The 23,603-nt window shown below is 47.2% G+C and overlaps 1 protein-coding gene across 3 annotated transcripts in view; it reads right to left on the bottom strand.

The window, feature by feature from the left end:
• The window catches only part of LOC126535554 (tRNA:m(4)X modification enzyme TRM13 homolog), a 396,219-nt gene that overhangs the window by 201,507 nt on the left and 171,109 nt on the right, over positions 1–23,603 (bottom strand). For all 3 annotated transcript variants that reach the window (XM_050182382.3, XM_050182379.3, XM_050182380.3), the window contains one exon: positions 4,830–4,915. In XM_050182382.3, coding sequence (XP_050038339.1) covers positions 4,830–4,915 — 86 coding nt within the window. The remainder of the gene's footprint in view (positions 1–4,829; positions 4,916–23,603) is intronic.

Below are 23,603 nucleotides of genomic sequence, written 5' to 3'. Positions count from 1 at the left end.
GGAAGCCTAAAAGCAGTGAAGAAGAAACTAGGAATTGGCAAGAATCAGATGTATGCGTTAAGAGGCAAAGCCGGCAATATCATTACTAATATGCATCAGATAGTTCAAGTGGCGGAGGAGTTCTATAGAGATTTATACAGTACCAGTGGCACCCACGACGATAATGGAAGAGAGAATAATCTAGAGGAATTCGAAATCCCACAGATAACACCGGAAGAAGTAAAGAAAGCCTTGGGAGCTATGCAAAGGGGGAAGGCAGCTGGGGAGGATCAGGTAACAGCAGATTTGTTGAAGGATGGTGGGCAGATTGTTCTAGAGAAACTGGCCACCCTGTATACGCAATGCCTCATGACTTCGAGCGTACCGGAATCTTGGAAAAACGCTAACATAATCCTAATCCATAAGAAAGGGGACGCCAAAGACTTGAAAAATTATAGACCGATCAGTTTACTGTCCGTTGCCTACAAATATTTACTAAGGTAATTGCAAATAGAATCAGGAACACCTTAGACTTCCGTCAACCAAAGGACCAGGCAGGATTCCGTAAAGGCTACTCAACAATAGACCATGTTCACACTATCAATCAGGTGACAGAAAAATGTGCGGAATATAACCAACCTTTATATGTAGCTTTCATTGATTACGAGAAAGCGTTTGATTCAGTCGAAACCTCAGCAGTCATGGAGGCATTGCGTAATCAGGGTGTAGACGAGCCGTATGTAAAAATACTGAAAGATATCTATAGCGGCTCCACAGCCACCGTAGTCCTCCATAAAGTAAGCAACAAAATCCCAATAAAGAAAGGCGTCAAGCAGGGAGGTACGATCTCTCCAATGCTATTCACAGGGTGTTTACAGGAGGTATTCAGAGACCTGGAGTGGGAAGAATTGGGGATAAAAGTTAATGGAGAATACTATAGTAACTTTCGATTCGCTGATGATATTGCCTTGCTTAGTAACTCAGGGGACCAACTGCAAGGCATGCTCACTGACCTGGAGAGGCAAAGCCGAAGGGTGGGCCTAAAAATTAATCTGCAGAAAACTAAAGTAATGTTTAACAGTCTCAGAAGGGAACAGCAGTTTACAATAGGTAGTGAGGTAATGGAAGTGGTAATTCACTACCTGTCTTACTTAGGAGAGGTAGTGAATGCGGATCCGGATCATGAGACTGAAATAATCAGAAGAATAAGAATGGGCTGGGGTGCGTTTGGCTTTGGCAGGCATTCTCAGATCATGAACAGCAGGTTGCCATTATCCCTCAAGAGAAAAGTTTATAACATCTGTGTTTTACCAGTACTCACGTACGGGGCAGAAACCTAGAGGCTTACGAAAAGGGTTCTACTTAAATTGAGGACGACGCAACGAGCTATGGAAAGAAGAATGATTGGTATAACGTTAAGGGACAAGAAAAGAGCAGATTGGGTGAGGGAACAAACACGAGTTAATGATGTCTTAGTTGAAATCAAGAAAAAGAAATGGGCATGGGCAGGACACGCAATAAGGAGGGAAGATAACCGATGGTCATTAAGAGTTACGGAATGGATTCCAAGAGAAGGAAAGCGTAGCAGAGGGCGGCAGAAAGTTAGGTGGGCCGATGAGATTAAGAAGTTTGCAGGGACAACATGGCCACAATTAGTACATGACCGGGGTAGTTGGAGAAGTTGGAGGAGAGTTGGAGGAGTTGCCCACTGCAGGGCCTTTGCCCTGCAGTGGCCATAACCAGGCTGATGATGATGATGATGATGATGATGATGATCATGATGATGATGATGATGAAAGGCAAGACTAGCTTTTATTGGGCGAACCTGTGCCCACAAAACAGGCTACACTTAAAGCACAACGAGAGCGGCGAACAGAGTCGGCGATCGTCGAAAATCTGATGAACGGGTCAAGTGCGTTGGCTTTTTACATCAATCGTCGAATGTTCCAGACTAATCGCTGGGACCCGCATGTCTTCCACAAAGTTCTACATTATTCGCGTCGCGCACACATGCAATCAGTTTACACAAGGTTCGGTCACAGACAGCGGATAACATTCCAGAAACTTCCGATACATGTAGGCGCACCCTGCGCTGTGCGATAACATTTGTTAGGCGGTGAAACGTGTCACCCGATAAAGACAAGTACACGTGTCAATATCATAAAAGTATAAGCAGTGTAACGGTACGGATAAAAAAAGAGTTTAAAGGACAGACGCTCAGTTACACAACGATGTTTATTGGAAAGTTGTTCACAAATGCACTGATTTGTGCATGTGCAGTTAAACACACCCCAAGATTTAGTCATACAGGACCAACAGGGCTAACGATATAAACCGTTCGAAAAGCCTATTTCTTAATCCGTTAGTGCTATAGAGGAAACACTAACGCATGTGGCTGAGTGTTCCGAGATCACAGAAGCTTGGCAGATATTCGTACACTCAGCCACGTGCGTTAGAGGTCCCTCTACAGCGCTCACGAATAGAGAAGCAGGCTTTCTGAACTGTTAAATTTAGTCTTCAGATAGCTTTGTTGTCAAAGGTTTTTATCCTTATCCCTGCTGGCCCTGTATGACGACACCTTGTAATGTGTTTAACTGCACATGCGCGAATCACTGCTTTCGTGAACAACTTTCCAATAAACATCAGTTGTAAGTGACCGTCTATCCTAGTAAGTGCTTCTTCACCCTTACCAATAAACCGCTCACACTATTACAATGTGTTTTCTAGGTCTGCACACTAACAACATTCTTTCCTAGCTCCTTAATTATTGACATGGTGTCCTAAAAAAATTGTCATTAACGGTGATAAATTCATTCATCTTACTTCAGGCATGCACCAGGTATTCATTTTTGGACCACGTTTGCTTGCGAATTACAGAGGTGGAAACGAACTCTAAAATTAGGCTTTACGCGGTTAATTGTGTATTATACAAAGAAATTAAGGATGAATCAGACAGGACAATGCTACAAACAAACCTTAATATTATACATTACTAGCGTCAAAAAGTGGCTTATGTCACTTTAAATGCACGAAATTAAACACATTCGTTCCTAACACCAAAAGAAACCAGTAATCTTCATATCCTACCAAAAATAATGGATTCAGCAGTAAAGCAAATTAACTAATCCTCTCTTCACACACAGCATGGAATGTTCATATAGACTATGCAATGAATTTGAATATTAGAAATTTTAAATATTCCTCTCATACAGTAAATGATCTTCCCAAAACTAAAATTCAACTGATACTTCAATATACAAGTATAACTTGTCACCTGTATATGCAATCATTTTAGAAAAGCCTTTAAGAAATACAGCAAGATTTAAAACTACGCAATAAAAGCGGTATGACTGACTTAGAAAACTGGCCTGGCATGTCAACGCAATACGCCTTTCTTCCCGTTGATCTTTCACGAGATGTACTTTACAACTCCAGTGCTATCGCGACCCTGTGATGTAACACTACTGCCTGACCACGCACTTAACCCTTAACAACCCAAATTATTCTGGGAGAACGTACCGAATTTCCGTGGTTTTCTAATGTAGTTATAATTCTTTTATGCCACTATGATTCTGAAAATGTATTACTTGATTGCCTTCTGGTTGGAATTAACACAAAAGCTCAACGAAAAGGAAAAGCTGCTCTTGAAGGCACCTTTCCCTCAGTACCGACCATGCCCGGTATAACGTGAAACTATTAAAATGTGTTTTTATTCCAAATGCATCATCAATGCAAATCCTAGAGCAGATCGTGCCTCCTCTCCATCCCCTCTCGCGGGAGCCTTGCACGGGGCGGAAAACATTGTGCTTCCCCCTTGGGGTAAACGGGATTGAGCTGCGATTCCTGGCTTACCCTCGCGTGCTTTCGCTCGCACATACAACATATGGTGCGCAGTGAAGATTTTATCACCATTGGACTTGATACAGAACCTCATGGTGAGGGCAGCTATTCACCTGGACTGTCCATATAATTGCTATCGCAATAAAACATATTGGAATAATTTTACGCTATACTGGCTCATAACTCGTCTTTGGCAGTGGGAGAAGCGCAACATTGCGCTGAATGAGTGTGCCTTGTCATTGGCAATATTGGTACAACTTACCATGACAACTACAGCTCGGTATTGGGGGTAAAATGGCGAAAACTTAAAAGGGACCTGCAGCACAGTTTTCTGTACAATTTTTGTTCTAGATGTATTCTCAGGGTGTCATAAAACAGACAGAAAATGTATTTATGAGAATTGACCTATCTACGCAAACCCAAGTTATCGGGGAGAGAAAATTCAAAATATACGCAAGATGAAAGTTATCCTTGACTCGAATGTCCGCAGATTTAGGATGCACATTTCACTCTCCCATGACGTCATAAGGTGCCAGGTTACTGATGTTAGTGATGTGCGGCCTAACTTTTGTCTTATAGCCAGGAACATATTGCTACATTGTAGTAAAACAGAAGACACTGTTAACACTGTGAGTCACCAATCCCACTGTTAATTGAGGCAACGTGTGCCAAGAATAAAGTGTAACTACAGTCTTCGGTATGTAATCTGGCGGGTAAAGTGTTTGTTATTTATGCATGCATCACCATACATTCCAGAGTGCTGGTGAACATTCGATAATCTGCAACCCTAACGGTGTCTGCAACTTGATTAACAAGACTCCTTCAGTACAGAATCAGAAGCAATATTTAATAAACTTCCTCACACAAAGCACATTCACTGCGAAGCAACAAAACAATAACAGCGGGAATCCAGTGAAAGAAGGTCACTGTCAACAAGCAAATCAATATATGTGTTATAATATAAATGTCATCCAGGAAAAAGCAATGACTGCAGTACATGCTTGGCTCACCTTGTGGCGGGAGGCTGCCCTGTCAACCAGAAGAAAGTGGCAGTCGTCCTTAGCCAGAATCTTGGCAAGCCAGTAGGACAGGCGGCCTGTGCAATGAGCACAAATTAATATGAATAGCTGCCCGGAGAAAATAACACAACTGAAACTTGTGCCTGTTTGCACAAGAAACTCATTTGTCCTACACAACGAGACTAAACGATCAGCGAGCCAGGTGGCAAGCCATATACGGCACGCTCGGGTGTGCAGAAGGGCAGGTGAGCGAGCGTCTCCTCTTCTAGACCGGCTGCATGGTGTGTGCACTCTACCTGGGATGTAAGGCTGCCTTGTGTGCACTGTGTTCGCCTAATGCATGTTGAAGTGAGAGCTAGCAGAAAGGGGAATTGCCCCTGCTGCTGCTCTTTGTCCCGACTACAAATCAGACCTGTTCTTGTTTGCCTGAGCACAAAAGCACACTTTTTTATTTCAATTAGTAGCAAATGTTTCGCGCAATTTATATGGCTGATAAAACTACGAAGCTTAGGTCATGTAGTTGTCTAACACTTTGGTACCACCATCAATGCTTCATGCGACTTATTTTTTAAAGCAGTATCATCATCATCATCACCATCATCAGGAGCAGCAGCAGCAGCGTATTTATGCCCACTGCAGGACGAAGGCCTTTCCCTGCGATCTCCAATTACCCCTGTCCTGATTTTCTATTTCCTGATTTCCTAATTCGATCACCACACCTAGTTTTCTGACATCCTCGACTACACTTCCATTCTCTTCGCACCCAATCTGTAACTCTAATGGTCCACCGGTTATCTATCCTACGCATTACATGGCCTGCACAGCTCCATTTTCCTAGTCCTAGGAAAACGGTTCCTGGTCTCCGTGGTCCTGGGACTTTCTTCACCCAAGAGGACGTTGACGTCGACGACTGGCTTAACATGTATGAGCGTGTTAGCCAAAGCCACCACTGCGGCCCTACAATCATTCTTGCCAATGTGATCTTTCATCTGGATGGGGCACCGCGTGTCTGGTTTCGCACCCATGAGGACGAGCTCTCCAGATAGGACATTTTCAAAGAGCGGCTTAGCGACCTATTTGGCAACTCGTCAGGGCACCAACAGGCTGCGCGAAAAGCGCTTGCCACCCGTGTGCGATCGTCGATCGAATTGTATGCCTCCTGCATACAGGAAGTGCTCGCACTTTGCCGGAAAGTCGACGAGCACATGACCGAGGTTGACAAGGTGGACCATATCCTAAAAGGCATCGCTGACGACGCCTTCAATTTGCTGGTCTATAACAACGTTTCTACCATCGACGCCATCGTCAAAGAATGCCGCCGCTTCGAGGTAGCCAAAAGCCGCCGCGTCGTCCCACACTTTTCCCGGCTCCCAAACACCCCTGCCACGTCCTCTTGCTCCGCTCTTACCACCACACGACCATTTCAAGAGAATGTCACCTGTATCGTTCGCCGTGAGATTGAAGCGGCGAGTCCAGCCCCCCGTCATCCACGACCCCCTGAAGGTACCTTTGACCAAGCGGCCCCCACTATTTCCGTTATCCAAGCAGTTGTGCAGCAAGAACTTGCAAACCTTGGCATCCCTACCGCCTCCTCCGTCTCCCGACCTGATTCAGCACCCATTCATACGTCCACAACCTGTAATGACCAGTATTTTGCAATCCTGCCGAACGGCGAACCCCAGACGACGAACCGATCTGCTTCCACTGCCACCGCGTTGGTCATGTATTCCGCCACTGCCGAACCACCAGGATACCGCCATACTGGAGCTCATGCCCTGCTGCTCGCCCACACGGCGACGCTCGCCGTTATTCACCTCGCCACGTGTTCCCTACTTCTGATGCCCTTGATAGCCGCTCCTCCGTGCGATCGCCGTCGCCTCAAAGCCGTCGCTCCCCGTCACCCAAGACTCGCCGCTTTTGCTCGCCAAGCAGATGGACGGAAAACTAGGCCATACAGCTCTTGGAGGTAGTGCTGTACATGTTCGTCCTGTACAAATCCTCCATTGACGCTCCTCACCAACACGAACCTAACTGAAGAAGACGTAGATGGTTTACCGTTGACGGCATTAATTGATACTGGAGCCCAAGTGTCCATAATGAGCACCAACTTATCTCGTCGCCTCAAAAAGGTTCTTACGCCTGCCGTTACTCGAGCCTTACGCCTCGCCAACGGCGCCACTGTTGCTGTCAATGGTATGTGCACTCCTCGCATAGGAATTGCTGGTCGTCAAGTTGCAGTCATGTTCACCGTGCTGACAAGTTGCCCTGATGACCTAATCTTCAGGCTCGACTTTCTGACGACGCATTCTGCCCTCATGGGCTTTTCCACCGGTACGCTGTGCATCGAGCTTCCTCTTTGTTCAGACGTTTGCCCCGAACAACCGAACACCTTCTGCACTACAGCGTTTGTTCGCTTAACTCAGAAAGCCCTAACCTTCGTCGAATTGTCCTCAACGGCAACCATCTCTGATGGCGACTATGTCGTCGCACCCATTCGTGATGTCATCCTGGCGCGCGACATCTTTGTGCCACACTCTGTCGAAACCGTTCACGCTAGTCCGATGTCTCTCCCCGTTATAAATTTTGGTTTGACAAAACAAGTGTTACCTGAAGGCATAACGGTGACCACGCTCCGGTCAGTGACAGACGACCACGTCACTGCTTTTGCAGCCGACGCGTCTGCAGATCCTCCTCATTACCCGCAGGATGCCTTGAACGTCGACAGCCCATTACGTCCCATGGTCGCTCCGGACCTCGCACCGGACCAAGTAGCCGCCCTATATCACTTTTTGCTTTCCTACTGCGACATATTTGACACTGACAATCAACCACTTGGTCAGACGTCCCTTGTTAAGCATCGGATAAATACTGGCGATGCAGTTCCCATTCACCGCCGAGCGTATCACGTGTCCACCGCAGAGCGGCAAGTCATTAAGCAGGAAGTAAACAAGATACTCGCCAGAGGCATTCTTGAGCCCTCGTCGAGTCCTTGGGCGTCGCCGGTCATGCTCGTCAAAAAGAAAGATGGCACGTGGCAGTTCTGCGTTGATTACCGGCACAAAAACCAAATTACTAAAAAGGACGTTTACCCTTGACCACGAATCGACGACGCTCTTGATTGTCTTCACGGTGCCAAATACTTTTCGTCCATCGACCTTCGATCTGGTTATTGGCAGATTTCCGTCGATGAGCAAGACCAAGAAAACACCGCTTTCGTCACTCCAGATGGTCTCTACCAATTCAAGGTTATGCCGTAGGGTTTATGCAATGCCCCCGCCACGTTCGAACGGATGACCAACTCTCCGCTTCAAGATTTCAAATGGTCAACTTGCCTTTATCTCGACGATGTCCTTGTGTTTTCTCCTACATTTGAGACGCACCTTGAGCACGTCGCAGCTATCCTTGACGTCTCATCAAGTGGCACTCATTGAAGTGCCACTTCGGGCGCCGACAGATTACAGTGCTAGGCCATCTCATCGATGCTTCCGGAGTACAACCCAACCCGGAGAAAGTTCGAGCAGTAACAGCTTTTCCTGTACCTCAGTCTGTCAAAGACGTCCAGAGTTTTGTGGGGCTCTGTTCCTATTTCCGACGGTTCGTGAAAGATTTCGCAGCAATCCATCGACCACTCACTGAAATTTTGAAGAAAGACGTGCCTTCTACGTGGGGTTCCCCTCAGGCTGCCGCATTTTCACGCCTTACCACGATTCTCACCAATCCACCGGTCTTGGCCCACTTTGACCCGTGCGCACCTACAGAGGTCCGAACCGATGCCAGTGGTTATGGGATCGGTGCCATCTTATCGCAACGCCAACACGAACACGACCACGTTATAGCCTACGCTAGCCGGCTCATGACAACTGCAGAGCGCAACTATTCGATTACCGAGCGCGAATGTCTTCCTCTCGTCTGGGCTGTTCCAAAGTTCCGCCCATATTTATATGGCAAGCCCTTCTCAGTAATCACAGACCACCATGCGCTCTGTTGGCTTTCGTCACTCAAGGATCCTACTGACCGGTTCGGTCGTTGGGCCCTCCAACTTCAAGAATATCCCTACACAGTGACTTACAGGTCGGGACGCCAACACCAGGATGCAGATTGCCTCTCTCGCTACCCAGTCGAAGACGCGACCTCCAAGTCTGATACTGACACCGATGCTTGTATTCTGTTTTTCCACTGCTCCATGTCGCCAACGAGCAGCAGCGCCGTGACCAGTCCTTACGTGTCATCATTGGCCACCTGGAATCGTCACTCGCCGACAGTTCCCTTCGCTTATTCACACTTCAAGATGGCACACTGTACCGCCACAACGTTCACCCCGACGGCCCTGCATTACTTCTTGTGATCCCTAAACACATTCGCTCGGCTGTTCTCCACTAACTTCAACACCTCCCCACTCCCGGTTATCTGGGTGTATCACGTGCATACGACCGGACCCGCCGACGCTTCTTTTGGCCAGGGCTTGCTCCCTCCGTTCGAAGATACGTAGCTGCATGTGAGAAACGCCAGGGACGCAAGACAGTATCGACGCTCCCTGTTGGGTACCTTCAACCACTCAACATTCCCGCGGAACCATTCTTTCGGGTTGGTTTGGACTTACTTGGCCCTTTTCCTCTTTCTACCTCTGGGAACAGGTGCATCGCTGTGGCCACGGATTACGCCACGCGCAACGCCATCACCCCAACTTCCCACAAGCTCGCCACAGATGTCGCCGATTTTCTTCTACGCGACATGACTTTATTACATGAAGCTCCGCCACAACTTCTCACTGACCATGGCCGGACATTCCTATCAAAACTTATCGCGGACATCCTGCAGTCCCATGCCACGAGGCACAAGCTATCCATGTCGTACTATCCGCAAACAAACGGCCTCACGGAGCGTCTCAATCACACTCTCACAGACATGCTCGCGAAATAGGTCTCTTCAGACCACACTGACTGGGACCTCGCTCTACCGTCTGTGACATTTGCTTTTAATTCCTCGCGCCACGACACAGCCGATTATTCCCCATTTTTCTTCTGTTCGGCCGAGAACCAGCGCTGCCCCTCGACCCGAGCCTCCCTGTTCACGCGGCACCAACCAGTGAATATGCACTTGACGCTATCGCCCGCTGTGCCCATGCAAGAGAAATTGCGCGTGACCACCTTCTGAAATCCCAAGACAGTCAACGGCGTTTGTATGACCAGAGACACCAAGACGTGCACTTCCCGCCTGGTTCTTCGGTGCTTCTATGGTCTTCATCGCGTCAAGTCAGCCTGTCAGAAAAACTGCTGTCTCGTTACACAGGCCCATACCGAGTGCTTCTTGCCGTGACTCCCGTCACCTACGAGATCGCACCTGACGCTCCATCTGCTTCCCACTCCAGTGATATCGTGCACGTTACACGACTGAAGCAGTATCACGCTCCCAGTGATGACGCTTAGACGCGACCCGCCGTAGTTGCTCGGTGGCTATGGTGTTGGGCTGCTCAGCACGAGGTCGCGGGATCGAATCCCGGCCACAGCGGCCGCATTTCGATGGGGGCAAAATGCGAAAACACCCGTGTCCTTAGATTTAGGTGCACGTTAAAGAACCCCAGGTGGTCGAAATTTCCGGAGTCCTCCACTACGGCGTGCCTCATAATCAGAAAGTGGTTTTGGCACGTAAAACCTCATAATTAAAAAAAATTACGTTTACACGCTTCAGGACGTCGCCTCTGCCGCCGGGGGATCATGCTACACGCGTGTGGTATTTGCTTGTTTGAGCGAGGCGCGTGGGTGCCATCACTTGAGGAAAGAGGAGGAAGAACAAACTGGGCTCGCGCTGTGAATCTAACTGGTCAGCTCTGCAACCGCTGTTGTAAATATAACCAGTAAATAGTTGCTCGTCTTACTGACTCGTCCTTCGCGTAACAATACTTTTAAGCAATGCCGTTACAAATCACATTTCCTCAAAGTTGAACTGAGCAATATTCTATGACCATATCCAAAGGGCATTGAAGGCTTGGGAGCAAGGCTAGTTAGTAATTGACGAGTAGAGTTGAAGCTGAAGACACAGAGGACATGGAAACAGACATGTGCTAACTTCCAACTATATTATTTGGAGAAATAACATATATATATATATACATATATATATATATATATATATATACATACAATGGAGTTTTGTAAGATAAACGCAGAAAAACAAGAAAAGCAAGAAGAGATGACAAGAAGTGTGCATGACTCAGTACTACTGTACTTAAGGTAACTCAATTCTTTTGACTGCACTGAATAACAAAAATGCAGGCAAGTACTAAGGAATAAATAAAGGTGGACGTAGTAGATCTAAACAAAATAATAGTAGAAGACTATGTGCAGAAAAGACAGACGTTAGAAATGCAATAAAGCAAGTCAGGAAACTTTCACAATTTCCATGACGAATATTTCATTTCATTTATTCTTTTTCGGCCTCACGGCTTTACAGCATTACAGAGGGGAGCAAGCACTAGCAAAAGGCAAAGAACAAGAGAAAAAAAATACAGTTGCAAGTAAATAGACAAATATACAAAGCAGTACAAAAACGATCAGAGGAACACAAGTAGAACATGTGACTCAAGAACAAAAGACAATAGCAGCTAAAAATATCAGGCAGTGTAGCACAAAAGCGGTAAAGTAAAACCTCGGTATAACGAACTTGAATATAACAAAAGTCTCGATATAACGATATAACTTTTCATTTCCTCTTGTCCATAAAACACCATGTATTCGGAACCTCAATATAATGAAGTCTGTTTGCATGCGATTTCAAAATAACGAAATTTCACTTCCACCGGAAAGGAATCCCCAGACAATAAACGGAAACTTCCGCAGATGCAGGTGGTTAAATGGCTGCTTGCAAATGCACGTCTCAACGGCTCGACAAGAGCGACCACCGAAGTGGGGCCGCATCGTGTTCTGTATAAAGTCCAAGTGCGATAAGATCTTATCGCATCCAGCACACTTTGTGCTTAAGCTGTGGGTGAAAGTGTGCGAGAGTGAGATGAGAAACACGGTGGCTCCATTAGTGCCACTTAAGGTGCCTCAACCTTTAAAAGTGGTGTCATCCTCTGAAAATTTCTGCCGCCACACAATCTCTACACCTATCTCCCTTATCTGCGCCCTCCGCCGCCTGTCTCCTTTCCGATTAGACTACCGCCGTCACGTGATAGAGCACGCTTTTCCATTTTGTTGTTTTTTTTTTATCCGAGAGGAAAGTGCGCATTCTGATAACTTTCTCCGGCACCATTTTCGATGCAAATGGATAAATACGCACCATAGTCTACATTATATGGGGTTTATATGTGCCGGTTGCTTCCGTCATGAGCGCGCCGTTATCAATAGTGCACTTCATTGGCACAGTTTTTACTCTTCGTCATGAGCTGCCGCGCCTACGGTTGCCATAATGGCTTCAGTGAAGAAAAAAAGCTTTTTACGCTGCCGTCCGGCCAACATGCTGTAGATTGAAGAAAGATGTGAATGCACCGGATCGGTTGCGCAAACTTCGATGGGGTGTCCCCGCGCTTTTGTGAGCTAAGTAGGAGTTTTATAAATACCACAGTGTATCCGAGGTATCTATTCCCAAGCTTTAACACTACACAACCTTACCGCGGATGTTGCGCACTCCTTCGTTGCGCACAATGTTTACGCAATTTTTCTTCCTAGAGCAGTAGTGCGCATTTTCTTAAAGCGTAAGCATTCTTTGGTGAATAATACAGAAAAATTTGTCCATCATGCAAAAAGAGTAATGCCTTGTATCTGCACAAAAATGCCTAATCTGCAAAGTTAAGACATTAATTCATTATATTGGTGTAAATGTACAAGATTGGCAGCTATATAATCGATGCGGAACAATTGAAACTAAACAAAGAAACGAACATGATCAGAGAGAAGCTAAGAGTAGGGGTGGGCCAATTTGGGGGTCGACCAACATAAATTTGGGGGTAGGACAATTGAAATTTGGGGGTGGGCAACTTAAATTCGGAGGTGGGCAAACTGAAATTTGGGGGTATGCTTAAGCCTACTTAGATAACTCCAGTGGAGTTTCTGCATGCTTCTTGATATTTAAAAAAAAAAAGTGATACTCAAATATTAAAATTCGAATTTTTTAAGCACGTGTATTTTGCAGAGGAAAAGAATACAACACCAAATAAACTGTCAGAATACTCACGAAATAACACAGATTTGCAAACAATATAAGAGCAAATAAATGGTGTTTCAGTTTTGAAAATTCTGTGGCAAGTGCTCTTCATAAATGAAAACTTACCATATCCTTACTGAGTTTTTTTCCTTCATGTTTGTCCATGACGAATTGTTTTCGGGGCATATGATGTTTAACCCTTCACTGACAATTTTTGCGTAGAGGCAAAATAGCAGAAAAAAGTTTTTTTCCAGTGTTTCAGTACTGAGTACGAAGTTTCTCGGTAGATGGCTTCTGCCAACATTGAACGTCATTTCTTGGTTTGGAGCAGAAACACGGGATGAAGAAGTTTGGCAAACGAGTTGCCTTCTTTTCAAAGCACTGTCAAAGGAGACAAAACAATCTCACACTTCTGGATGCACTTGTGTCACCCAAGTGATGTAAAGCAAATGAAATGTGCACCTATAGTTCACATATGATGAGGGCTGCCCGTACATATTCCAAATGAAGCCTTAGGAAGCTTCGGCTGAAGCCCACTTCCAGTTGCCTCTCATTTCCAATCACTGTTAAACCGTCACTCCTCGCCATGCAGGTGCCCCCACTGCCTTCACGCGTGAGCCGATACTGCGTCCACCAACGTGTCAACGCATTGTCTCTGTTGGTCAAAAGAATGAAGCTGGCACCAGCACACTCTCGACTGTGTTGGTGCCGTTGTTCTGCAAATGGATACTAGATTTGACTAGGAATTTGCCATCATTGCCAACGCTTGCTGCTCCACCTAGTATAATACAGCAACCATCACCGCCGGCATCCAGTGGAATCGACTGCTGTGCCAGGTAGAGGTCCACTAAACCATTATTCCTCAACGTGCAGGTGTTCCCCGCTCTTCTCACGCATGAGACGTTGTTGCTTCCACCAACGTGTCGTCGCAACGTGCCTCTTGGTCAAATGGAATCAAACTGGAACGTGTGCACCCTCAACTTTGTTGACGCCATTGTTCCACAAATTGATGCATGATTTGACTAGAAATTTGCCATTAGTGTCAACACTTGCTGCTCTACCGAGTATAAAACAGCGACCATCGCAGCCGGCATCCAATAGGCTCAATTGCTGTGCATGTAACTCCCCACTAAACAGCTATTCCTCCATGCGCAGGTGTTCCCCCCTGTTTTCATGCAGGAGCCAATGCTGCTTCCACCAACGTGTCATTGCAATGTGCCTGTGTGTCAAATGGAATGAAACTGGCACATCCACAAACTCGACTGTGTTGGCGCCATTCTTCCACAAATTGATGCTACATTTGACTAGGAATTTGCCATCAGTGTCAACGCTTGCTGCCCCACCAAGTATAATACAGCGACCATTACCGACGGCACAATGGAGGCTCAGTTGCTACACCAGGCAGCGGAGTACTAAAGCGTTACTCCTCGCAGTGCCTTTGTTTCCCACTGTTTTCACGCATGAGCTGATACTGCGGCCACCAATGTGCCACAACAATAGGTCCTGCTGGTAAAACGAAATAAAACTGGCACCTGCACACCCTCAACTGTTTCAGCGCTACAGTTCAAAATATGGATGCCGAATTTGACTAGGAGTTTCCCATCAGTGCCAACGCTTGCTCCTTCGCCGAGTATAATACAGCAACCATCACCACCGGCACCATGTAGGCTTCTTTCCTGTGCCAGGCAGCGGACCACTAAACCGTTACTCCTCACCGTGCAGGTGTTCCACACTGTTTTCACGCATGAACCGATACTGCTACCACCAATGTGCCACCACAACGTGTCGTGCTGGTGAAAAGGGATGAAACTGACACCTGCACATCTTCAACTATGTCAGCGCTACAGTAAAAAAATTGATGCTGAATTTGACCAGCAATTTGCCATAAATGTCAATGCTTGCTGCCCCGCCGAGTATAGTACAGCGACTATTACCGCCGGCACCATGGAGGCTCAGCTGCTACACCAGGCAGAGCAGTACTAAACCGTTTTCCCCACTGTTTTGACGCATGATCTGATACTGCTGCCACCGATGTGCCACCACAATAGGTCCTGCTGGTAAAAAGAAATGAAACTGCCACCCGCAAACCCTCAACTGTGTCGGCGCTACAGTTCAACAAATGGATGCTGGATTTGACTAGGAATTTGCCATCAGTGCCAACGCTTGCTCCTCTGCCGAGTTCTGCTCAAGAATTGCATAAGATCATGCAGTTCTTAACGTGCAAACAAGCGCGGTCTACACGCCTATGCTTGCCCGGGAGACCCCGCTGGCACTACACTGACAAGGCCCGCGCCGCAGCTTGTGCTTGCACACCAGCGCGCTTCAGCGCCCCGAGCGATGCCGGAAAATTTCATTGTTCATCGCGCCTCTCCCTCGCACGGCGCAGATATGCTGCCAGTCACCCTGCCTCCTTCTAGCCAACATACCTATATATACTGTGCCGAGGAAAGGATATGTGACCTTGAAAAAGAGAACTTCACTAGCCAAACCTTGGCTCCCGCTTTTACGTTGTTCTTGTTTTGCTCATATGTACACATATGCGACACAGAAGTTGACATTGGTGCAGAAGGTCGTGAGGCTTACGAAGTTCATCATGTTCTATGAACCGCTATTAAAAATGGGGCACAAGCTTGAAAGTTGTAAAATTATGCAGATTTCACGCAGTGTGGGAATCCATGCATGCGAAGTTCTCTGTGCTGTTTGCTTTGATTGGCGATAATTAGCAGTCATGTTGATGGCAAATGTTTAACTTCAGCAATTAGTGCAGAACAAGGGTGGTGAGTAGATGTTAAATGTTACCTTGCATGCACCACTGCTGTTTTCTGCGTAGTACACCAAACACACAATGATACATGTTTGATTAAGGGATTGCTGTGCACCATTGCTCGTAACCTTCGAGAAGGTGAGCATTCTCATTGTCTCACATGGCACAATGCATCCTGGCAGAACTGCTCAACCTTAATTGAATTTCTAGGCTGTACATGCCAAAAACCACAATCGGATTATAAGGTATGCCTTAGTGGCGGACTTCACATTAACTTTCAGCCCATGGGATGCTTTACCAGGCATCTAAACCTAAGTACACGAGCTCGTTTTAGTTTTGCCCCTGTCAAACTGCAACTGCGGTGGTCATGACCGAACACGCGACCTTGAGCAACAAAGCTATCATGCTCACTTCTGTAGTATCACCTAGAAGCTACGGTGCTTTGATGCGGCTTTGCGTCTGTCTGCACAGCCGGCATCAGTTGTATGCTTGACAAATTTTCATGGGGTTTATTTTTCAGAAATAGCGGAAAAGTTCCGTACTGTACATTGAACTTAAATTTATTCGGTTTGTCTGCAACTGCTGTCATGTATATATTAATGTTTTCTTCCCTTCTTGTGTTGCCTTTTCCCTCTCCCGCCATTTTCCTGTGTATTTGAGCTGCGAGCAGAGTGGCAAGGATGTTATTCATTCAGTTCGCGACTGCACCAGTTCTACCCATTCTCTGCCTCCTTTCCCTGCCTCCTCTCTACCATTTTATCTACATCTCACTCTGTAATACTGCACTTTAGTACAAAGGTACCTAAGCGCAGCACTTTCTGCAGTGCTTTTGCAGGGGGTCATGTATAATTACAGCAGCCAAGTTGGTATTGTGGCAATGGGATCAAAGTTCCCAACAAGTTTTTCGCGTCGCCTTTCCTCTCTGCCGCACTCTTGCAATGTGTACACATTCTCTGAACTACCTCTCAACGTGGTGTACAAGACAACAACAGCAGTAGCAGCAGCAGTGGAAAAGTCGAAGGAAAGGGGAAAAAAGCTTTGCCTTAATATTGGCAGTACCCACCTCACGATGACTGTTGATGTAATGCATTTAGCATTGGATCAATATAGCGACACATCATATTGCCACTGTCAAAATGACTTACATATAAGGGATGTACTGCAGCAGGATTCTTTTGCACCTCCTAAGGACACTCAGCACCACCTAGCACCACCACTCAAAAGCCTCCACGTGGCCTTCCAGAATAATAGTGCACTAATGCATGCAAACGCTGAGAAATGCATTACGTGGCAGCTAGGCTCCTCCCTCTGCTTATTTCTGGGTACGGTGCGCCATCTAGTAGCACTGCTGAGAAGTGTGCACATGGCATCCGAGATGAGAATCATGGTGTGCCGTGCCTGAGAATGCCGAGGATTGCTCCCTAGCTTGGTGCACACTCAGTGGCTCATACCCAGTGACCCAAGTTCGCGAGAGGTTCACTGAAGAGCAGAACATACCGAGTGCATTCATGGAAAAGCGTCACATACCCAATGCATTTGTGGCACAACCTGTTAATGCATCTGGTTGCTGTGCTTGACGAACACTTTTGATGTGGGTTCTATTCCACTCAATATCAAAAAAATTTAAGGGGTCTTTCTCATGATTGCTGACCGGAACACTGCCAGTTGCACATACCTAGTTAACACAAGTTGACATAAAAGATGCCGTTTGAAGAGCAGCACACATCTACAGGCACATACCCAGCGACCCAAGTTGGCATCAAAGAAGACTAGCACAGACAAAGTGGCACATACCTAGTGGACTAGATCGGTGTCAAAGAGTTCAAAGAATTTTATGTAACAGCGTTACCTACCCAGTCGTGCATCTACAGATACAGATGTCAGCGTGAGAGAGGTTTGTTGAAAAGCAGCACATATGTACACATTGCCCCACAGTGTTCCCTCAGCACAGCAGCCTGATGCGCTACTCATTCAACCCTGGACTACACCGTGAGACAGGTAGGTGCGAGAACAGTTGAACACAAACGTAATTATTCCCCGGAAAATGCATGAGGTACCTTAAGAATGCTAAGGCAGTAAAAAGAAGGGGAAAAGAACGTGTGACAGGGAATCCAACCCGGGACCGCAATGCGCCAATTGCTGATGCTACCGCTACACCATCATTAAGCTTGAAGTGTTTCGCAGAACTATTTCAACCTTTCCCACATTACTTTTTTTACTTCGGCATGTCAAAGGCTGATCTTTATGCACATTACATACGTTCTGTGCTAGCCTTTTATCCTAACTGTATTCAATGCCATAAGCCACTTTTATATGCATCTTTCATTAAAATATAGACGCCCTCTCCCTTGCTAGCACTGATTTCAGCCGGAATGTGGTACAGCTCGTAGATTATCTTGCTTGTTTACACTGGATTCCACCTAAAACATCACATTTGATGGCAGGATGCAATGCGTGAACCATAAGCAGCTCTGTAGCTATTCTAACCACTGTACTCGAAAGGCAGCACACAGCTATGCGGAATGCAGTTTCAGAAAAGCTTTCTCCTTATGGATCCACCGTAACCTTAAGGCGACAAACTGGATTCTTCGTTCGGACGTCCGATGTCATTTTAGACAATCAGTTTCTTATATAAGGCCGATTGTTTATTGAAGCAGTCTGCAAATTAAGGGTGGCTATCAGGTCAACGGTAACATGCACCCATGTGTCGCAAATTTTGTCGCATGTCACTGATATCGGTGGCATGATTATCTTAGGAGAAATAGAGTCGGGAGACGCTGGGCAACAAAGCAAACAGATTTTAATAAACACAAACTCAAAATGGAAAAACTAAAAGCTCAACTGCCTAAAAATAAAACTCCACTAAGAAATAGTAACACTGGCTTATCCTTATCCTCGTCTACGTTCGTCCTTAGCGGTGCCTAGGTTAAAATCAGGCAACCCTAGCCTATCTTGCAGCGCTGTCAGAAAGGAGTGTTCTTACAAACTTCTGTCGTCTCGCGTATCTCCGAGTCCGATGCCTGTTGGATCTCCCTCATCCCCCACGCCGCAGAAGTTGCCACCTTGATGTCGGCCAGTCAACCTGTCGGTCTTTGCTGCCGGTGTCCCATACTCCATCGGTGGCGTGGCCCTCCGGCCTAACTGGCTAGGCCTAACGCCGGGTTCCGCCGCTACTTCGAGAGCCGACGAGACGCCCCGGGGACTATCGTACGTGCTGGTCTGCCTCTGAAAGGGGATCCTTCCTGGAGTGTCTGGCACTGCCGTGAGAGGCTGCAGAAGGTCCAAAGAGCCCCGCTCAAACGTCGCCGAGGACGACGGCCACACCCTGGATCGCCAGCGTCACGGACTTGACTGAGCCTCCGTGGCTCCCGTCACCTGTGCGATGTTGACGCTCCAACCTTCTTGGCCCAGAGCCACGTCGATAATGCCAGCTCAGCGCCACTTCTCTCCTGATCACAGCTCGGGCCACGCGCCTCGAGGGCTCATGCCGTTCGGACCGATCTGCGCACATCGTCCTCTCTCTTTTTGTGCCGCCTGTCTCTTTCATATGACATGGGTCTCCTTTTGAGTTTTTTTTTTCAAGAAAACTGCCTTCTGTCGGTCTTCTTGGTGGCGAATTTGACTCCCGCTGTGGCTTGGGTGTTTTTTCTTGTGTCGTCATGGCTCACATCACCATACTATCACGCACATTTCACCACATGTACAGTTCACAATGTTTGCGAGTTCATTGTTCCCAGCACTTTGCATGTGTACACTTGTTCGTTCGCGTTGTACTCTTGATATTTCATCACTCCATCGCCCTACTCATGAAATCCACCCTTCTACTACTGTAGCTCACCCCGCACCTTTTCTGTCTGCCCTGGTAGATCTGAAACCACTTTCTCGAACTTGTGAATCAACTCTTCACTTATCTACTTGTATTGCCGCTAGGGCTTGGTTCAGCCTAACACTCTCTACCCCCATGGTCTTCTTATCCATATAAGAGTGCACCTCCCCGTGGTCCTTCTCTTCGGCAATCATCATGCAAACTCTACTCCTCTCCTCGTTCTTCCCCTTTTCTATCTCCTTTTCTACAGGTCTTTTATCCACTGTCTTTGGCATACATCACATACTTTTTTGTATGTTTGTACTGCAGCCGCTACGTTTGTCTCTTGCAGCCCCTCTTTTTGCACTCCTGAGTGTTCTTTTTCTTCCACGCCCTTCCCTGTCCTCCTCCAACTTGGGTCTGGGTCGTCTGGCTTCCTCACCCCAGGTACATTTCCCACAATCAAATCATAAAGGGGGTCTTCCCAAGGCACGTACCCAGGGGGGCGGCCCCGCCTCCGAAATTAAGTGGAATAGCCCCGCCCCCCCCCCCCCCCCCTATCCGCCTACGCCACCACTCCTCACGCACACTCCTAAAGCGCCGACAAATCAATCTACTCCGCGGTCAACATTTTGCTGCCTTTTACAGCGAAAGCAGTATATGACTAACTTCCGCAGTTTTTTCGGCGCCCGTCATTAGAAAAAATCATCATGTGGGCCAATCCTGGTGATAGCGCAAAAAGGGTCCAAGATCAATGGCACATACCCCTGTGGACTCGGAAACCTATAACGCGCCCTTCGGGATCTTTGGGATGGGCCCACGTATGGGGAGCGCTTAACGCCTGCTTCATCTTCACCGCGGGTCGGCCCCGCATTGCTCTACCTACGGTGTGGATCCACGTATGGCGAGCGCTTAACGCCTGCTTCACCTCCACAGCGGGTCGGCCCGGCATTGCACTACCTTCGGGGTGGATCCACGTAGGGGAGCGCTTAACGCTTGCTTCCCCTCCGCCGCGGGTCGGCCCGACATTGCACTACCTTCGGGGTGGATCCACGTAGGGGAGCGCTTAACGCTTGCTTCCCCTCCGCCGCGGGTCGGCCCGGCATTGCACTACCTTCGGGGTGGATCCACGTAGGGGAGCGCTTAACGCTTGCTTCCCCTCCGCCGCGGGTCGGCCCGACAGTGCACTACCTTCGGGTTGGACCCACGTAGGGGAGCGCTTAACGCTTGCTTCCCCTCCACCGCGGGTCGGCCCGGCATTGCACTACCTTCGGGGTGGATCCACACAGGGGAGCGCTTAACGCTTACTTCCCCTCCGCCGCGGGTCGGCCCGACATTGCACTACCTTCGGGGTGGACCCACGTATCGGGAGCGCTTAACGCCTGCTTTACCTCCACCGCAGGTGGGCGCGGCATTGCACTATCTTCCGGAACAGCCCGCATTTGAGGGGGGGGGGGGGGGGGGGGGGGGGTGCTTAACGCCTGCTTCACCTCCGTCGCGGGTCGGCCCAATATTGCACTACCTTCAGGCCGACCCGCGGGGGAGGTGAAACACTGCTTTTCGTTTGAGATTTAATTACATTTTATTTTATTTTAAATGCCAAACACAATTTTCATGTCATCATCTATTTAACGATCACGCGCATCGCTGTTACTTCGTTGGTTCAAATTTCTTTGTTTAGACTGGTCCAGGTACCACGAAAGGGACTCGGTTCATAGTCAGCTGGTCTGTATGCTCATGTAGCGAGTTGTGGCAGGAGAAAACGTCAGTTGCGTTTAACTTTTCCTTTTGCTTCATTATTTCCTCGAGTGACGACTCGCCGCGACGCTGGCAGATCACGGAACCTTATATCCGCGATATGTGTTAGATAAGGTGGAAGATAAAATAATCCGAAACAGCGTCCATCATCAGACCCTGCAATAACTGTTAAACCCATAAGGAATATGACTGTCACCCGTTACCTCGTTTGCCTATTCCCTAATTGTACAGCACTTTTCATGCAAAGTTGGCAACTGGAATAAAGTCACAAGGAATTGAGAAATTAAGCGATCTAATAATGGAGAGAGCCGCGGCAACAGCCCAACAGGGAGGAAAAGCGAAAATTGTTCGCGAAAATATTTATGGATCCACATCTTTTTATTTAAAAAGGAAGTAGAGAAAACGCCACCGGAAGGGGAGAATAATTCGGCGTGTTTTCAATGACGCTTCTATAATTATCAATCGAGCCACCTGACGTAGCCACTTCTCTGCTGTGCTAATGTGGGTGTTTTTCTAACCTTCCGCGGTGAGCGCAGTATGTCTAGAACCGCAGCGTCCTGCGCTCTACGCGGTTGTACGGGACTGGTGACCCCGCGTCGTTACGTAACTTCCCAAATAACACTTGGCACTTGGTAGAGCAGTGAACGAGGGATCCGAAGGAACTGTGATTGTTCCGCGAATATATATTTCTCTATATTTCTTGCAGGGCTAACTTAAAGAAACGCTACTAGAAACCTTTATTTTGCACTTTCGCCTGTTAACTTGTTTTTGGCAAGGTTGTTCTTGCGTATCTTTCATGCGTGAGTTCATTTGGTGTGGTTCTTTCTTTGCCAAGTTAGGGAAAGGTGTATCTCAGGCGCACCTGTAAGATACATGCTATTTCAATTCTCTTTTGCGCGTTTACGCGTCTTCATGGCGAATGGTGGGCATTATTCACATTTGTACTAGTAAAGGTACTCCCTTCCTCATTTGCATAGAAAAGTTACCTTGGGTTGCCCCCCCTCCGAAAAAATATCCTGCGTACCTGCCTGTCTTCCACACAAAAGTTATGAGTAGTCCTGTATAAAAGGGTGTCGATATTTGAATCCGTGCCTCTGACAGATATTTAACGGACTTGTCTACCAAGATTACTGGTTTAAAGTACTCAGTCATGCTTTCTGGTGGCGCTAGACTCCTTACTAAAATGGTAGTGGCTCCCGCGTCTCTCAAGACTGTAGTTTTGCATCCTTGTACCTCGCCTTTTATTACAGGCATGTCCTGCTCTATCTGTACATCCTCTTTTGACCTCATGATACATGCCGTCTTATCCACGGATCCAGTCCTGCATTCGTCTGACTTCTGACTTTTGTTTTGGCACAACTAGCAAACCATCCGTGTTTCGTGACGATTACTTCTCACTCGGCAGTTCACCGCTACATGACCTAACCGGTTACCTAGAAAACATCTCTAGGGATCCCTTTGTCTACTGATTTGCTCCTGGTTCTTCATCTCTCCTACTGCTTTCGTGTGCGCATCACTGTCACCCTTTCCCAAATTTTTCAATCATTGTCCCTCTACGAACTGGTCTGTTTGTTCTGCCATCTGCTCCACAGTTTGCAGTTTTCTCTTTTTAATGAATATGTATTGCCAAACTGCTGCTACACCTGGCAAGATATTGTTCACCCACGAATTTGTCGCGAACCTCTTCATACGTTTTGTCTGTCTCAGACAGCTCTATCCATCTCTCAAAATAATTTGCTAGACGACACGCGAACTGCTTGCCTGTTTCTGAATCTTCAGGCTTACATGACCTAAACTTCTCCCGGAACCCTTCAGCGGTTAACCTGAATCTTTGTAATAAAGTCTTCATCTTGTTATAGTCTAATGACTCCTCTGCTGACATGCGCTGAAAGACACTCAAAGCCTCGACCACTAAACACAGGCTTAAAGCGTTAGCCCACTCGCTCCTCTCCCAGCGTTGCCCGACTGCTTTCCTTTCAAACCGATGCAAATATGCATCCAAATCCTCCGTCCACTCATCGAAAGGTGCCATCAAATTCCTTGGTCAAATCTGTCTTGGCCTGGAAGAAGGTGATTCGGATGACGCCGATTCGGGTGTACTTGTGCCATCACGAGAGGTCGCGCCCATCTCTGCTAGTTATATCTTTAACTCCAAAATTTCTTTTTCTCTTTTGTGCTCTTCGCATGTTCGTTCGTGTTGCTTTTTTTTTTCATGTTGAACACACTCGAAGAAATTTATCGTCTCGTCCTTTGACAGATTTAAATCATTAGCTATCGCTGCCAAACGTTGCCACTC

This window comes from Dermacentor andersoni, chromosome 7 (genome assembly GCF_023375885.2).
Source record: "Dermacentor andersoni chromosome 7, qqDerAnde1_hic_scaffold, whole genome shotgun sequence".
NCBI classification, from domain to species: domain Eukaryota; kingdom Metazoa; phylum Arthropoda; class Arachnida; order Ixodida; family Ixodidae; genus Dermacentor; species Dermacentor andersoni.
This window is presented reverse-complemented; position numbering and strand designations above follow the sequence as displayed.